This window comes from Rhincodon typus, chromosome 23, assembly GCF_021869965.1.
Source record: "Rhincodon typus isolate 14 chromosome 23, sRhiTyp1.1, whole genome shotgun sequence".
Taxonomy (NCBI): Eukaryota; Metazoa; Chordata; class Chondrichthyes; order Orectolobiformes; family Rhincodontidae; genus Rhincodon; species Rhincodon typus.
Genome location: NC_063354.1, coordinates 59,743 through 78,745, shown reverse-complemented (window position 1 = coordinate 78,745; position 19,003 = coordinate 59,743). Strand labels below are relative to the sequence as shown.

At 42.7% G+C, this 19,003-nt stretch overlaps 1 protein-coding gene across 1 annotated transcript in view; it reads right to left on the bottom strand.

The window, feature by feature from the left end:
* The window catches only part of LOC109913623 (inactive rhomboid protein 2-like), a 59,598-nt gene that overhangs the window by 16,275 nt on the left and 24,320 nt on the right, over positions 1 to 19,003 (bottom strand). The window contains exons 7-12 of the mRNA XM_048611063.1: positions 16,822 to 16,933; positions 12,336 to 12,410; positions 12,091 to 12,252; positions 9,253 to 9,356; positions 8,826 to 8,889; positions 5,456 to 5,550 (exon numbers count right to left, since the gene is read on the bottom strand). Of these exons, the coding sequence (XP_048467020.1) occupies positions 5,456 to 5,550; positions 8,826 to 8,889; positions 9,253 to 9,356; positions 12,091 to 12,252; positions 12,336 to 12,410; positions 16,822 to 16,933 (612 nt within the window). The remainder of the gene's footprint in view (positions 1 to 5,455; positions 5,551 to 8,825; positions 8,890 to 9,252; positions 9,357 to 12,090; positions 12,253 to 12,335; positions 12,411 to 16,821; positions 16,934 to 19,003) is intronic.

The following is a 19,003-nucleotide window of genomic DNA, read 5'->3' as shown; positions in this document are numbered from 1 at the left end:
GGCCCGAAACGTCAGCCTTTCTGCTCCTATGATGCTGCTTAGCCTGCTGTGTTCATCCAGCTCTGCACCTTGTTGTCTCGGATTCTCTAGCATCTGCAGTTCCTACTATCTCAGAAGAATCATTGAGATTATTTCAACAACCCACAAATAGAAATCACTGAAATGTTTTCCAGCTATCCTTCACCCATAACTGATTCTATCTATTTGGTGTGTGTGTGAGAAAGAGAGTGTGTGAGTGTGCGAGCAAGTGTGTGAAAGAAAGCGTGTGTGAGCGAGTGTGTGTGCAAATGTGTGTGTGTGTGGCTTTCTATCACACTCGGTCCGCAAGTGAAGGCAATTGGGGAAGTTTGTGCACTTAATTCAAAATCTTTAATTCGTGAGAGTAGTCCAGGAATAGAATCATAGAATATTACAGTACAGAAGGAGTCCATTCGACCCATCGATTCTGTCTGTGCCCCAGAAAGAGCAAGCCAGTTAGTCCCATTCTCCAACCCTATCTCTGTACCCCTCTAAATTCATCACTTTCAAAGATACCTCCAGCTCGCTTTTGAAACTTCCTATAGGATCCACCTCCCCAACTCTCCCATGCAGCGCATTCCAAATCCTAACAATGCTCTGGGTAAAGAAGGTTCTCCTCACTCCTGACTCTCTTGCTGACCATTTTGAAATTGCGACCTTGAGTTACTGACATACTGATTGGTGGAAACAGAATATCCTTTACCCTGTGAACATTGTTCATAATTTTAAACACCGCTATAAGGCCACCTTTTAATCTTCTCTGCTCCAAAGCAAATATGCCCAATTTCTCTCATCGATGAACAGTACCAGTTTTTTCCTGAGGATGGGGGAGTTTAAAACTAATCTATGAAGTCCACCTGGCTGACTTCATTACAATCATCACAATCATTGACTAAAGCAATTTGCCTCCAACAACCAGGTGATTGATTCTCAGGTAAGATGAGAGGAGAAGGATTTAAAAGGGACCAAAGGGGCAACTTTTTCACACAGAGCGTGGTTCATTTGTGGAATGAACTGCCAAAGGAAGTGGTAGAAGCAGGTACAGTTCCAACATTTAAAAGACATTTGGACCGGTACAAGAATAAGAAAAGTTTAGTGGGATATGCGCAGGCGAGTGGGACTAGTTCAGTTTTGGGTACTTGGTGAGCATGGACAGGTTGGTCTGAAGGGTCTGTTTCCATGCTTTATGACTCTGCGACTCTATCTAAAATCCCTCATTCATCGTATCATTCCAGTAAATCTCCTTTGCACTTTCCCTAGGGATTTAACATCCTTCTTTAAAGAAGGCGCCCAGAAGTGAACACAATATTCCAAATGTGGCCTGACAAATGATTTGTAGAGGCGCAGTAAAGGAGGCAAGTGATGGCCTAGTGGTATTATTGCTGGACTGTTAATCCTACGGAGACCCAGGTAATGCTCTGGGGACCTGGGTTCAAATCCAGCTGTGGGAGATGGTGGAATTTGAATTAAAATAAAATATAGTCACAGAGCCCTACAGCAGGGAGATAGGCCCTTTGGCCCAAACTGGTCCATGCTGACCAAAAATGTCCATCCACACAAATGTCATTGCCCTGCACTTATCCTTCTAAACCTTTCCTATCCATGTATTTGTTTAAATGTTGTTAATGTAACCACCTCAACCACTTCCACTAGCCGCTCATTCCACATGTGTACCACCATCAGTGTAAAAAATAGCTGCCCCTCAGGTTCCCATGTGTTCTTTCCCCTCTTACCTTAAACTGATGCCCTCTAGTCCTCGATTCCCCAACCCTGGGAAAAATACTGAGTGCATTCACCCTGTCCATGCCTCTCATGATCTTATACACTTCTGTAAGATCTCCCCTCAGTCTCTTACGTTCCAAAGAATAAAGTCCTAGCTTGTCCAACCTCTCCCTACAGCTCAGTCCCTTGAGTCCTGGCAACATCCTTGTAAATTTATTCTGCACTTCTTCCCGTTTAATAACATCCTTCCAATAGCAAGGTGACCAAATCTGAACACCATACTCCAAGTGCAGCCTCATCAATGTCCTGTACAACCGCAATATAACTTCCCAACTTCTATACTCAACGCCCTGACTGATGAAGGCCAGTGTGCCAAAAGCCTTCTTCACTGTCCTGTCAACCTGTGACTCCACTTTCAGAAAGTGCACCTGAACTCCAAGGTCCCTCTGTTCCACTACACTCCTTAAGGCCCTACCATTCACCATGAAACTCCTACCTGGATTTGACTTCCCAAAATGCAACACCTCTCATTTATCTGTAATAAATTCCATTTGCCATTTCTCAGCCCCACTTCCCCAGCTGATCAAGATCCCGCTGCAATTTCTGATAACCTTCCTCACTGTCCACAATACCGCCTATTTTAGTGTCATCCACAAACTTACTAATTATGCCTTGCACATTCTCATCCAAAGCATTGATATAGATAACAAATAGCAATGAGCCCAGCAACGACTCCTGAGGCACACCACTAGTCACAGGCCTCCAGATCGACAAGCATCCTTTCACTATTACTCTCTGCTTCCTACCATCAAGCCAATTGCGTATTCAATTTGCCAGCTCTCCCTGGATTCCATGTGATCTAATCTTCCATCGCAGCCTACCATGTGGAACCTTATCAAAGGCCTTACTGAAATCTATATAGACTACGTCTACCGCCCTGCCCTCATCAACCTTCCTAGTCACTTCATCAAAGAACTCTAACAAATTTGTGAGGCATGATCTCCAACGCATGAGGCTATGCTGACTACTCCTAATCAAACTCTGTCTCTCCAAATGCATGTATATCTTATCCCACAGAATCTTCTCAAGTAACTTACCTACCGCAGATGTTAAGCTTCCTGGTCTATAATTCCCAGGTTTTTGTTTGCAGCCCTTCTTGTATAAGGGCACAACATTCGCTACCCTCCAGTCTTCCGGGACCTCACCCATGGCTAATGATGATGCAAATATATGAACGAGGGCCCCCACAATTTCTTCTCCAGTCTCTTGCAGAGAATTAAGAGACTAAAGGTGACCATGAATCCATGGTAAATTGTCAGGGAAAACCTATTTGGTTCACTACCATCCTTACCTCCTCTGGCCTACATGTGACTCCAGACCCACAGTAACATAATTGACTTTTAACTGCCTTCTGGACAATTAGGGATGGGCAATAAATGCTGACCTAATCAACGCTGCCCATATCCCATGAATGAATGCATGAGAAAGATATTACTTCCTTGCTTTTATACTTTATGATTGTATTTATAAACCCAAGGATCTTATCAAGTTAACCAAATGACTGTTTCAACTCGCCTTTGGAGAATTATGCAGTTGAACCCCAAAGTCTCTCTACTCCTATACTCCCCTCAAAGTTGTACCACTGAGCCTGGATTGTCTTTGTGTTTTTCTTACTACCAAAATGAAAGACCTCACATTTCTCTGCATTGAAATATTGAATAATGGGGTTTGATGTCAGCACATACTTCAGTAAGTCCATTCCATCCCCCTCACAATAAATGACCATATTCTATTAGCCCCGTTAATTACTTGCATATTAACAATTTGTGATTCATATACCAGGATCGACAGATCCCTCAGTACATCAGGCTTTTGCAATCACTTTCCATGTAAATAATTTTCTATTTTTCTATTCTATTGCCAAAGTTGACAGGTTCACATTTTCTATATTATATGCCTCCTGCCAAATTTTTGCCAACCCATTTAATCTATCCATATCCCTTAGTAGATTCCTCGTGTCTACCTAATGACTTACTTTCTACTTATCTTTGTGTCATCAACAAATTTAACTACTATTCATTTGATTCCTTTGTCAAGCCATTAATATAATTTGTAAATAATTGAGGTTGAAGCACTGATTCCTGTAGCTTCTCACTCATCACATCCTGCCAATGACCCATTTATCCCAACTCACTGTTACCTGGTCATAATCTAATCCTTGGTGCACATCATGATATCACCCCACAAACCACGAACTTTTACTTTGTATAGTAACCTTTGATGTGTTCTCATGTGAATTGCCTTCTCAAAATTGAAATACACCACATTCACAGGTTTCCCTTTATCCACATCATTCATTTACTTCCTCATTAAATCTCCCATTTGGCTTTTATTTGTTTGTAGGATGTGGCCATCGCTGGCTGGTCTAGTATTTATTGCCCATCTCTAATTACCCTGGAGAATTTGACCCAGACACATGTTCAAATGTGATTTCTCTTTTCCCAAAATTTCCCACATTTTCTAAGTGCCTTGCTATAACCTCCTTAATCACTTTTCTTCTCACAGATTTTAGCCAACTGTCTCTTCCGTTTTGTAAATAGAGGAGTCACATTCACTATTTTTAATCTGTTTGGATCTTTCCAGTGCCTGGGAGTTTTGGAAACTTCAATCCAAAGCATCTCCTTTTCAGCAGTCACTTCTTTCAAAACACACAATGAAGTCCAGCAGGATGCGAACACTTGTCAGCTTTTAGTTCTAATCATTTTCTTTGACCCGTCTGGAGATTGTATCTGTTCTCTCTCCCTCCCGCTTACCTCCTGACTTACTTGTATTTCTGGGATAGCACTTGTATCTCTTACGATGAGCCCAGATATAAACTGGAGTTTAATGCGGAAAAGTGTGAGGTGATTCACTTTGGAAGGAGTAACAGGAATACAGAGGTAAGATTCTTGGTAGTGTGGATGAGCAGAAAGATCTCGGTGGCCATGTGCATAGATCACTGAAAGTTGCCACCCAGGTTGATAGCATTGTTAAGAAGGCGTACAGTATGTTAGTTTTATTGGTAGAGGGATTGAGTTTCGGAGCCATGAGGTCATGTTGCAGCTGTACAAAACTCTGGTGCTGCCGCACTTGGAGTATTGCGTACAGTTCTGGTCACCGCATTATACGAAGGATGTGGAAGCATTGAAAAGGGTGCAGAGGAGATTTACCAGGATGTTGCCTGGTATGGAGGGAAGGTCTTATGAGGAAAGGCTGAGGGTCTTGAGGCTGTTTTCGTTAGAGAGAAGAAGGTTAAGAGGTGACTTAATAGAGACATACAAGATGATCAGAGGATTAGATAGGGTGGACAGTGAGAGCCTTTTTCCTCGGATGGTGATGGCTAGCATGAGGGGACATAGCTTTAAATTGAGGGGTGATAGATATAGGACAGATGTCAGAGGTAGGTTCTTTACTCAGAGAGTAGTAAGGGCGTGGAATGCCCTGCCTGCAAAAATAGTAGACTCGCCCACTTTAAGGGCATTTAAATGGTCATTGGATAAACATATGGATGATAATGGAATAGTTTAGGTTAGATGGGCTTCAGATTGGTTTCACAGGTCGGCGCAACATCGAGGGCCGAAGGGCCTGTACTGCGCTGTAATGTTCTATGTTCTATGTTCTACCAGTTCAATTTCCTATTTTCCATGATTAATTGCCCCATCTGAAGGTCACACACCTGCCCTTTGTCCCAATGCAGCAGGGTCTTCCTTTGATAGCACAATCCAGGTGTTTCAGACCTGTCTGTTTCTTCTTTGCTTGATAAGTGCAAATCTGTACAAAGAGCATGGACAGGGACATCATTCCAGTTTATTTGCAAGATTGCTGCAAGTGATAATTTCTCAGCGATATTCTTAAAGATATGTTTGTGTGTAAATGAGCCAACTTATCTCTTGCTCCCATTACAGTTGAAGAGGAATTGTGAGCTGAAAGTTATAGTCTACATTCGCACCAACAAGACAGAGACAGCAAGTGCTGAACTCATTGTCAGAGTTCAGGATGTCAAAAATTTAAAAGCTAATAATTTATTGATTACTCCCAATGCAACACATCAGCTAATGCAGATATAAGGTCACAAGGATAAATACATGTATTGAAATATATTTCAGGAGGAAGGAGCTTCAGATTCTTTGAGCACTGGGACCAATTATGGGCATGAGGCACATAGTCAGTGAGGCTAGCTTGTACCACAATGGGACAGGGGAGCTTCACTGCTGTGGCCGTGCTGTTTAAACAAAATTGGTAAGGAGATTGCCATCAGCATACAGGAGTAGGAAAGAGAACTAAAGTGCATAAAGAGGTGAGAAGATTAGATAGTGCGAGAGAAACAGTTAGTATTGCACTATATAGAAGGAGACATAGAAAGATTATAGAAATACAAAGACAATTTTAAACTTATATATGTGAACTGACAAAGTGTCATGAGGGAGGTTAATGCTTTGCAAACTCAGTAGCTAAGTGGAAATATGATGTAGCATAACAGAATAAAAACCGAAAGAACTGCAGATGCTGTAAATCAGGAACAAAAACAAAGTTGCTGGAAAAGCTCAGCAGGTCTGGCAGCATCTGTGAATTTAAAAACAGAGTTAATGTTTCGGTTCCGGTGACCCTTCCTCAGAACTGAGTTCAAGGACCGGTTCAATGCACATATGCGTACTGTTTACACAGCTCATAGTCACACTGGCTGGTGTCATGGTCCTGAACCAGTTTGGAGGAGTAATTGTGAGCTGGGAAACAGTCAGGAATTAACAGTCAAACAAAAGTCCTGCCTTTCCCCCTCCCCCTTTCTCTCACCTTTGATAGTTTGCATTGCTCTGAACAGGCTTTATATGTGAATTAATCATTTGGAAAACACGAGTGATTTACTGTTGTTGGTTAATAGATGGAGAGACATTAACCAGGCTAGAATATTTAAGGAATTCTTTGTATCAAGTGTTTAGTGATAATTCTGACAAAAAATGCCTATTATTCTTTCATAGAATGCAGGTATCACTGGCTGGGTGAGCATTTATTGCCCATCCCTAATTGCCCCTTGAGAAGGTGGTGGTGAGCTGCCTTCTTGAATCGCTGCAATCAATGTGCTGTAGGTAGACCCACAATGCTATTAGGGAGAGAACTCCAGGATTTTGACCCAGTGACAGTGAAGGAACGGTGATATATTCCCGTCAGGATGGTGAGTGGCTTGGAGGGGAACTTGCAAGAGGGTGGTGTTCCTATGTACCTGCTGCCCTTGTCCTTCTAAATGGAAGTGGTTGTGGGTTTGGAAGGTGCTGTCTGAGGATCTTTGGTGAATTTCTGCAGTGCATCCTGTAGGTAGTACACACTGCTGCTACTGAGCATCGGTGGTGGAGGGAGTGGGATGTTTGTGGATGTGGTGCTAGTGAAGCAGCTGCTTTGTCCTGGATGGTGTTGAGTTTCTCGAGTGTTGTTGGGGCTGCACCCATCCAGGCAAGTGGATCACACTCCCGACTTGTGCCTTGTAGATGGTGGGCAGGCTTTGGGGAGTCAGGAGGTGAGTTACTCACTGCAGTATTCCCAGTCTCTGACCTGCTCTTGTAGCCACTGTATTTATAAGGTAGATCCTGTTGCATTCCTGGTCATTGGTCAATGTTGATAGTGGGGGATTCAGTGATGGTAACAGCATTGAATGTCAAGGGGCAGGGGTTAGATTCTCTTTTACTGGTGTGTCAATAATATAGTTTTAAGAGATGTATTTTGTCTTCTTTATTAATGAAGAGAGATTGAGACAGAGATACCAAGCAGTCTGTTCCAAGCCAATAAAGTAAACAGCTTGTGAGGCCTTAGTTTTTATTAAGTTGGAGCAAAAGAAGCAGCATGAATAGGTGGAGTCTTGCTCCAACAGAACCAGGGTTTTAATTTAACTTTCAGTAGTTGCTGGGGTCTTGAAGCTAGATGTGGAAGTTGTTATTCTTCTATCTCTACAGCTAAAAGCTGGGGTTGTCTTCCTGCTGCTAGAATCGCATGTGAGACAACCTGTTTTACTGCATTTGCCTTTTGCTAAGTGTGTGTTTATAGGATGTTACTATATTGGACCAGTTATAGTTTAGTAGTTAAATTATCTATTATTCTGTAAAATTTTCCAATTGAGTTAAGTTATTCCATTCCTTCTTTCTTTCAATTGTATTTTAACAACAGTGTAAGAATAAATTGTTTTTTGCTTCAAGCCTGGTACTTTGAACAGTCGAATTACATCCAGAACACAACGCCTTTAAAGATAAGAAGTTGGAGTCTAAGCTGCCATCTTTATATGTTTTAAAGTGGTTCAGACTGATCCATAACATTGGAGATGGTCATAGCCTGGCATTTGTGTGGCATGAATGTTACTTGCCACTTGTCAGCCCAAGCCTGGATATTGTCCAGATTGTGTTGCATGTGAACATGGACTGCTTCAGTATCTGAGGAGTGCCGAATGGTGCTGAACATTGTGCAAACATCACCAAACATCCCAGTTCTGACCTTATGATGGAGGGAAGGTCATCGATGGAGCAGTTGAAGATGGCTTGGCCTGGGACATTAGGTTGAAATGAACAGTATCAAAACATTTAAAGAGAAGCTGGATAAATGTAAGAAGGAGAACGGATTAGAGGGTGACTTGACACTCCAGAGATTGCAGTGATTTGAGAATGCAGCTCACCACCACCATCTGCAGGACAATTAGGAATGTGCAATAAATATTGACCCAACCTGTAATACCCATGTTCTATCAACAAATTAAAAATTAAAATGCTCCCCGAGGGAACAAGTTCTAACTTCTTCCCACTCACTGGGGAAAGATGTTTCTCCTGAGTACCAATTGAATTGCTGGATGACAATATACTAACAGCCTCAAGTTCTGCTTTTTCCCACAAGAGAAAATGGTCACTCTGTATTCACTCCATCAAAACCTGTCACCATTTTAAAGACCTTGATTAGGACATCTCTCAGCCTCTGTTCTCAAAAGAGAGGAGATCCCAGCCTATCAATCCTTTCCTGATTATATAAACCCAAGACATTTATAGTACCATGAGCATGATCACAGCAAAACTCACTGGCCATTGTGTAATGTCATCCTTCCAGATGTGTGGTTCAGCAGAGGCTGGTTCCTCACATGTTCTACATAAGACAACACAGTTAGTCACACAGACTGGTTATCAATTCATTCTGAATGGATAGAAGACCAATTATTATGACCATTCTCATGAGTCACATTTTAGAGAAGAAAACATACTTGTTCAAAGAATTTTAACGAGCTAAATGGATTTTTCTGGTAACCTGATGGCTTCTTGACCACCTGCCCTGGCACCAGCCTTTTAATCCAGGTAAATCTGAGCAGATAACAGGAATGTATCAAAGAGAGATGGGGTCAATACTGGGTGGTACTGGAAAAGTACTGGGAGGGAGGTGAGTGAGTAGATCTTGGGAAGAAGGTATCAGGGTAGGGAGTGCTGCCAAATGATTTGACCAGAGCTCACATACCTTGGATCCTGATGGCACACTCCCCCAGATGTTCTACTCCCATTGGTGGATTCCAAGTAGGGGGCCTGCAACTTTGGCCATTTTACAAACGTTGCAAGTGTTTCCTGTATTTGAGAATAGATAAGGTCAGCAAATCAAACAAACATAGGAACAGAAGTAGACCATTCAGTCCCTTGAGTCTGTTCTGCCATTCAATAAAATCATGGCTAATCTGTGGCCTAAATCCTTTTGCCTGCCATGGGCCCATATCCCTTGATACCCTTGCTTTATAAATATTTGTGTCTCAAATTTAAATTTAACAACTGAATTAGCAATTCAATTCCAAACCTGCAATACTCTGTGGAGAAGTGGTTTCTAAATCTCTCCTGAATGGCCTGGCCCTAATTCTTTGACTACACCCCCTGGTTCGAGAATCTTTAACCAGTAGAAATAGTTCATCATTATCTGCCCTGCCTTTCCCTGTTAATATCCAGAAAATCTTGATTAGATCACTCCTTAATATTCTCAATTCAAGAGAATTAAGGCCTACTTTGTCTAATCTCTCCTCATAAACTAACCCCTGAAGCCCAGGCATCATTCTAGCAAACCTGTATTGATCATGCTCTAGAGCCAAATTAACCTTCCTAATATCTGCTTAAAGTGCTCTAAATGGGGTCTAACTAGCATTTTGTATAATTGCAGCAAAACACCTGCATCCCTATACTCCAGTCCTTCAGATATGAAGGCCAGTATCCCATTAGCTTTCTTTACTATTTTCTGCATCTGTTCGTGGCATTTTAAAGAGCTATGCACCTGAACCTTCAAATCTTATTGGACATCCATTGCATTTAACCTTTTGCCATCTAAAAAATAACCTGATTAATCCTTTCTCAGCCAGAAATGGATAACCTCATACTTGCTTATATTAAAGTCTGCCAGCCACAGCTTTCAATATCCTTCTGTAAATTTATGCTATTGTCAACACTGACTACAATGCTGCCTATTTTCATGTTGTCAGCACATTTGGATATTTGATTTCATATGCCATTATCCAAGTCATTAATGAATATTGTGAATAACTGAGAAACTAGCACAGAACCCTGCAGGATACCACTAGTCACATCCTGCCAATTTGAGTGTTTATCCATTATTCCAACTCTCTGTTTCCTGCCACTCAGTCAATTTCCTGTCCATGTCAGTAATTTGCACTCAATTCCATGGGCTTCCACTTTAGTGAACAGTCACTTCTGTGGGACTACCTTCTGGAAGTCCATATAAACAGCATCCATCAATTTACCTCTGTCCACTACCTTTGTCACCTCTTCAAAACACTCCATGAGGTTTGTCAGGCATTACCTACCTTTCGTGAATCTGTGCTGACTCTCTCTGATTAACTGACATTTTTTGAGGTGATCAGTTACTCTATCCTGATTACAGACTCCAACAATTTCCTCACCTCTAATGTCATGCTAACTGGTCCATAATTCGCTGGTGTTTCTCTGCCACCCTTCTTAAAAAGCGGAGTGACATGAGCAAATTTCCAATCATTACGGAATTCTGAAAGATTATGGTTAGGACATTGGCAATGGGCTCTCCTACCTTTTTTAACACCTGGGAATGGAAATTATCAGGTCCTGGGGATTTGTCACACTTCAATTCCATTAATTTCCCCATTATTGATGATTTGCTTAACCTAGTTTTATTTAGACCCTACTCTGTTATCACAGTGTGGAGCTGAAGGAACACAGCAGGCCAGGCAGCATCAAAGGAGCAGGAAAGCTGACGTTTCGGGTCGGGACCCTTCTTCAGAAATGGGGAAGTGGGAGAGAAGGGTCCCGACCCGAAACGTCAACTTTCCTGCTCCTCTGATGCTGCCTGGCCTGCTGTGTTCCTCCAGATCCACATTGTGTTAACTCTGACACCAGCATCTGCAGTTCTTACTATCTCCAATGCTCTGTTAATTTCTTTGGGACTTTCAGCAAGCCATCTTCCTTTTCTGCTGTGAATACTGAGGTAAAGTATTATGAATCTAATGATGACCATGAATCCATTGCCGATTGTTGGAAAAACCCATCTGGTTCACTAATGTCCTTTAGGGAAGAAAACTGCCATCCTTACCTGGTCTGGTCTACAAGTGACTCCAGACCCACAGCAATGTGGTTGACTCTTAACTGCCCTCTGGGCAACTAGGGATGGGCAATATATGCTGCCTGGCCAGCAACGCCCTCATCCCGTTAATGAATAAAGAATTCCAATTGGAATCAATTTAAAACACAGGAATAGTTTTGGGACTAGGTATTCGACTCCTGTGGTGAGGGTGATAAAATTTTAAATTGTACAAGATGATCTGAATCGTGTTTCTAACATAATATTTAATGATGCTTGATCATAAATGTCATCAGAATAGTCACCAGACTTGAAATGTTAACTCTGCTTTCTTCCCACATACGCTGCCAGACCTGCTGAGTTTCTCCTTAGCTCAGTCCTGTCTACATCTGTTTGCTGCCTCCCTGTGACCTCCTCACAACTTGCATTTCAACCTTGCTTTGTATTATTAGCATAAGTAGGTTCATTACTCGCTGTATCTTTGTGCATTGATTATAAATAGCTGACACACAGAACTGATCCTTGGAACCCAGAGGAATATCAAGGAGTTTACAAACAGTAAGTGAATTTGAAATATACACGACTCATCAATATAAGTGTATATATAGAATGAAGACTGTTCAGAAACAGCTATTTCCTAAGCCAGTGGTACAGGGTTAGGTCCACCTCCAGGCAAAAAGGCTTAGCCAATGATAATTGTTGAAAGGCAGTTTGTATTAAATGACAAAAGTTTGTCCAGGCAATCGAACATACCGAACAATCTTCCTCCAGCGTCTGTACACACCCAGAGTTATCATTCTGAACACAACAGCCAGAGTTTCTCTCCTGTTCTCTTTGCTTCTCAATAAGTTTTGCAATGGACTGGTCCCTCCGTAAGCAGGGAGAAAACTTTGCTCCGAGGTGAATGAGAGCAACCTGCAAAAGATCAAGAGTGTTTACAATCGAACCGTGTCTCATAATAAATCAGATCAGCACTTGTCATATTATTACCCACTCACCGAGCTTGGTCCAATCCAAAAGTTCTCTTGCTGTATATGTTGCACACTCTCATACACCCCTTTATTCCTCAACACCTGAAAAAATGGAATTAATATAAAACCTTTGTTGCTATTTTTTTTCTGTTTGTCACCACCCTATAATCTGAATTTATATTGACTGCAGTCCCATGTGATAGAATAGAAATTAAAATTTAAGTAAGAGTGTACAACAGTTGCTTCCTGTGAGACAGCCTGAAATGAGTGTCAAGAATTATTTCACCAGTCTTTCTCCAAGGAAACAGCTCAGAATCTTAAAATAGCTCACAGTTCCATTTCTCCGAATACAAGCTAGATACAATTTTTTTTTAAACAGAAGGACAGAATAAGGTGAAGGACAGAACAAAAAAAAGCAAAAAGCAGTGTGCAATTCAGCACACGTTATTGTGGGTAAAATTTGAAGAAGCAGATGAAGAAGTGAAGGCTCAGGTGGAGGGACAGGTAATATTGAGGAAGCAGAGAGACTGCAGAAGGACTCAGAGAGGCTGGGAGAGTGAGCAAAGAAGAGGCAGATTGAATATAATGTGGGAAAGTGTGAGCTGATGCACTTTATCAGGAAGAACAGAGGTGTAGACTATTTTTTGAATGGGGAAAGACTTTGGAAATCTGAAGCACAAAGGGACTTAGTAGTCCTAGTTCAGGATTCTCTTAAGATGAACATGTAGTTTCAGTCTGAGATTGAGAAGCCAAATGAAATGTTAGCATTAATTTCAAGCGGGCTAAAATTACAAGAGCAGGGATGTACTCTGTATAATTGATTCAGAGATTCATATAGCTAGGAAATGCCCCTTTGGCCCATCGAGTCTGCACCACTAAAAGTGTGCTAATCCCAATTTCCAGCACTTGCCCCATATCCCTGAATGTTATGATATTTCAGGTACTCATGCAAACATTTTTTAAAGATTGTAAGGTTTCCAGCCTCCACTACCTTGGCAGGCAGGGCATTCCAGATTCCAAACACCTGCTGAGTGAAAATGTTTTTCCAAAATCCCCTCTGAATCTCCTGCCCCTTACCCTAAAACTATCCCCCCTTGTGATTAATCCCTCAACCAAGGGGAACAACTGCTCTCCATTCACCCTGTCCATACCCCACGTAATCTTATACACCTCAATCATGTCTCTCCTCAGTTTTCTCCGCACTACAGAAAACAATCCAAGGGTATCTACTCTCTCCTTACATCTCAATTTCTCCATCCCAGGCAACATCCTGGTGAACCCCCTCTGTACCTCCTCGAGTGCTATCACACCCTTCCTGTAGTGAGGTGACCAGAACATACACCATACTCCAGCTGTGGCCTGACCAATGCTCTGTATAACTCCAGCATTACCTCCTTGCTCTTACACTGTGTGCCATGACTGACGAAAGCAAGTGTCCCATTTGCCTTCTTAACTATCCTATTCACGTGTTCTGCTGACTTCAGGGATCTGTGAATAATTACCCCAAGATCCCTCTGTTCCTCTGAGCTACCCAGTGTCCTGCCATTCATTAAATACTCCCTCATAATGTTTCTTCTTCCAAAGTGCATCACCTCACACTTATCAGGGTTAAATACTATCTGCCACTGGTCTGCTCATCTGACCAACTTGTCTCTACCTTCCTGTAACCTACAACCATCTTCTTCACTATGGACCACTCTACCAATCTTGGTGTCATCTGCAAAGCTGCTTAACATTCCCCCACATTTTCATCTCTATCATTTATGTAAATAACAAACAATTAAGGTCCCAGCACTGATCCTTGTGGTACACCGCGGGACACCGGCCTCTGGTCACTCAAACAGCCTCCTATCACCACCCTTTGTGTCCTGTTGCTAAGCAAGTTTCTGATGCCTCTCGCCAAGTTTTCCTCAATTCCACGTGCTTTAACATTCTCAATCAGTCTCCATGAGGGACCTTGTCAAAGGTTTTGCTAAAATCCATATAAACTACATCAACTGAACTTCTCTCATCCACACACTTAATCACATTTTCATAAAATTCTAACAAATTTTTTAGGCATGACCTCTCTCTGACAAAACCATGCTGACAACCCTAATTAACCCATGCCTTTTCAAGTGGGTATTGATTCGCTGTTGCCGAATTTTCTCCAATAGTTTGCCTACCACTGACGTGAGACTCACCGGGCTGTAATTTCCTGGTTCATCTCTACTACCCTTCTTAAAAAGTGGAACCACTTTAGCCATCTTCCAGTCCTCTGGCACTTCCCCCATGGCCAGAGAGGAATTAAAAATTTGTGTCAGTGTAAGGTTCTGATCAGACCACATTCGGAATATTGTCAACAATTTTAGGCCACATATCTGAGGAAGGATGTGCTGGTGTTAGAGAGAGTCCTGAGGAAGTTTACAAGAATGATTTCAGGGATGAAGGATTTGTCAAATGAGGAGCAGTTGAGGATTCTTAATCTGCAATGAATGGAGTTTAGAAGGATGACGGGGAATCCGATTGAAACTTACAGAATACTGAGAGGCCTGGATAGAGTGGAGGTGGCGAAGATGTTTCCACTTGTAGGAGAGACTAGGACTTGAGGGCACAGCCTTAAAGTAAAGGGACAACCGTTTAGAACTGAGATGAGGAGGAATTTCTTCAGCCAGAGGGTGGGGAATCTGTGGGACTCATTCCCCCAGAGGGCTGTGGAGGCCAAGTCATTGAGTGTATTTAAGACAGAGATAGACAGGTTCTTGATTAGTAAGGGGGATCAAGGGTTATAGGGAGAAGGCAGGAGAATGGGGTTGAGAAACATATCAGCCATGATCAAATGGTGGAGCAGACTCAATAGGTTAATGGCCTAATTCTGTATCTTATTGTCATCCCTGATCTCAAGGACAAATATTGCCCCAAGAGGAGGAACTGCAGCAAGCCTTAGTGATAGAATTTCTTCATCAATAATCCTTCTTAATAGCCTCACCTTACTGAAATTGACGATCGGTTGCTGGTCCCAGAGAGGAGGAGATGGTGGAGGAGCAGTGGGTAATATAAGATGAGGAGGAAAATAAGGTGGGGTAAGGGTAGGGAGTGGAATAAGTCAGCAGCAGGTAAAGGAAAGGAGTGTTATATTTCAGTTAACCAGTTGGTGAGGGAAGAAACCATTGCCTGTCTTTATTTCAAGTAGATTTTATTAACAGAGTGAAACATTACAGGTATAGATCGCCTGACTCCGTTCTATACTTGTGGCTGGAGGTGTGATGGGAAGGCAGGGGGGTATTCATAGAGTCATACAGCACAGAAACAGACCCTTCAGTCCAACTTGTCCATGCCAACCAAGTTTCCCAAACTAAACTAGTCCCACTTGCTTATATTTGACCCATATCCCTCTAAACCTTTCATATTCATGCACCTGTCCAAATGTCTTTTAAATATTATCACTATACCTGCATTTACCACTTCCTCTGGCAGTTCATTCAACATGCGGACCACTCTCTGCATGTTAATGTTGCTCCTCAGGTCCCTCTTAAATCTTTCCCCTCTCACCTTAAATCCACGCCCCCTATTTCAAACTCCCCCATCCTGGAGAAAAGACCTTTGCCATTCAGGCTCTCTATGCCCCTCATGATTTTATACACCTCTATAATGTCACTCCTCAACCTCATATGGTCAAGTGTAAAAAAGCCCCAGCCTACTTAGCCTCTTGATATGACTCAAGCTCTCTAGTTCTGGCAACATCCTGGTGAATCTTTTCTGAACAATTTAATAATATCCTTCCAATAGCTGGGTGACCAGAACTGCACACAGTTCTCCAACAGTGGCCTCACCAAAGTCCTGTACAACCTCAACATAACGTCCCAACTCCTATACTCAATGCTATGAGCAATGAAGGCAAGCGTGCTAACGCCTTATTCACTGCCCTGTCCACCTGTGACGCAACTTTCAAAGAATTATGTTCCTGAACCGCTAGGTCTCTCTGTTTGACAACACTCCCGAGGGCCCTACCATTAACTGTATATGTCCTGCCCTTGTTTTTGTTCTACCAAAATGCAACACCTCGCATTTATCCAAATTAAACGCCATCTGCCGCTCTGTGGCCCATTGGCTCAATTGATCAAAACCTCTTTGTAATCTTAGATAATCTTCTTGACTATCAACAATACCAACAAATTTAGTGTCATCCACAAAATTTCTAACCATTCTTCCTAAATTCTCACCCAAATCATATGTATAAATGATAAACGGCAGCAGACCCAGCACTGATCCCTGTGGAGCACTGCTGGTCATAGGCCTCCAGTTCAATAAACAACCTTCCACGATCACCTGTATTTATTTACTCTGTGCTCCACCATGGACCAGGATTCCAGACTTCATGTGAAGCAATGTTAGGGGGTGAGGCAGTATTAGGGGGTGAGGCAGTGTTAGGGGGTGAGGCACTGTTAGGGGGTGAGGCAATCTGAAGGTTGAAAGGTGGTGATACAAACTCCCTGCGATGAGCCTGAACCCGTGTGAGTTGGAGTACACTTACCAGCTGTGTTTTCACATGCTGTGCAAACCCGACCGGGACAATTCCATAAATCCCAATCGCCATAAAGCTGATCAAAATGTGAACAAACGTGATCCAGTAAGTGAAATACGGCCTGGAAAAGAAGTAGCTGTTAAACACACAGCTAGACAGAGACTCATACACACACACCCTCCCACACACCCCCACACACACCCTCCCACACACCCCTACACACACACACCCTCCCACACTCTCTCACACACACACACCCTCCCACACTCTCTCACACACCCCCTCCCACACACCCTCCCATACACCCTCCCACACACCCTTACACACCCCCTCCCCCACACCCCCTCTTTGAGAAGATTTGTATCTCGGGTTGTGGATGAGGTTGTAGACATACTCACCGAGCCGGTGGGTTTGGTTGCAGACGTTTCATCACGGTGCTGGGTAACATGTTCAGTGCGCCTCTGGTGAAGCGTTGGTGTTCTGTCCCGCTTGTTATTATATGCCTCAGTTTGTTGTCTGGAGTACCCTGCTGTTTTTGCGTTCTACCATTATGTCCAGGAAGGGTAGCCAGTTGTTGCTTTCTTCTTCTTTTATAAATTTTACCCCGGTGAGGATGTTGTTTAAGTGTCGGTGGGTTCCTTCTAGTTTTGTGCATTTACTAATCACGAAGGTGTCATCTACATGTCAGACCCAAAGTTTGGATTGTATAGTGGGGAGCACTGACTGTTCTAACCTTTGCATTACTGCTTCTGCAATCAGTCCTGATATTGGGGATCCATTGTGTTGTTTGTATATGCTGTTGTTGAAGGTGAAGTGGGTTGTGAGGGACAGATCTAGTACGCTCATGGTGGTGTCCTTATTGATGTTGTTGGTGTCCTGCGTTACCGGCTTACTTGATTCATCCAGTAGTGTAGCAATTGTTTCTTTGGCTAGGTCGATGTTTATGGATGTAAATAGTGCTGTTATGTCGAAGGATATCATCATCTTGTCCTCTTCTGTTCTGGTGTCCTTGATGATGTTGAGGAATCCTTGAGAGGAGTGGATGGAGTGGGTCATGTTGTCAACTAAGTATTTCAATTTCTGTTGTAGTTCTTTGGCAAGTCTATATGTTGGTGTGCCTGGTCGTGAGACAATGGGTCTGAGGGGGACCCTGGTTAGTGTGCCTTACACTGGTAAGATTACAATGTTCCCGTCTTTCCTGAGTCTTTCCTGGGCTTTCCTCTCCTCTGTGTTGAATGTAAGTGGAAAAGGAAGTGGAACACATTCAACAGTCTTACTTTTGTGGTGGGCAAATTATTGGAGAGGATTCTGAGAGATAGTATTTATGATTATTTTGAAAAGCACAGTTTGATTATAAATAGTCAGCATGACTTTGTGAGGGGCAGGCCATGCTTCACAAGCCTTACTGAATTCTTTGAGGATGTGACAAAACACATTGATGAAGGCAGAGCAGTGGATGTGGTGTATATGGATTTTAGCAAAGCATTTGGTAAGGTTCCCCATGGTAGGCTCGTTCAGAAAGTAAGGAGGCATGGGATTCAGTGAAATTTGGCTGTCTGCATACAGAATTGGCTGTCCAATAGAAGACAGAGGGTGGTAGTAGATGGAAAGTATTCAGCCCGGAGCTCGGTGACCAGTGGTGTGTCGCGGGGATCTATTCTGGGACCTCTGCTCTGTGATCTTTATAAATGACTTGGATGAGGAAGTGGAAGGGTGGGTTAGTAAGGTGCTGATGACACGAAGGTTGGTGGAGTTGTGGACAGCGTGGTGGGCTGCTGTAGGTTGCAACGTGACATTGAAAGGAAGCAGAGCTGGGCAAAGAAGTGGCAGATGGAATTCAACACAGAAAAGTGTGAAGTGATTGGTTTTGGAAGGTCAAATTTGAATGCAGAATACAGGGTTAATGGCAGGATTCTTGGCAGTGTGGAGGAACAGAGGGATCTTGGGGTCCACGTCCAAAGATCCCTCAAAGTTGCTACCCAAGTTGATAGGGTTTTAAAGAAGGTGTAAGGTGTGTTGGCTTTCATTGGCAGGAGAATTGAGTTTAACAGCCGAGGTTATGCTGCAGCTCTATAAAACCCTGGTTAGACCACACTGGGAATATTGTGTTCAGTTCTGGTCACCTCATTACAGGAAAGATGTGGAAGCTTTAGAGAGGGTGCAAAGGAGATTTATCAGGATGCTGCCTGGA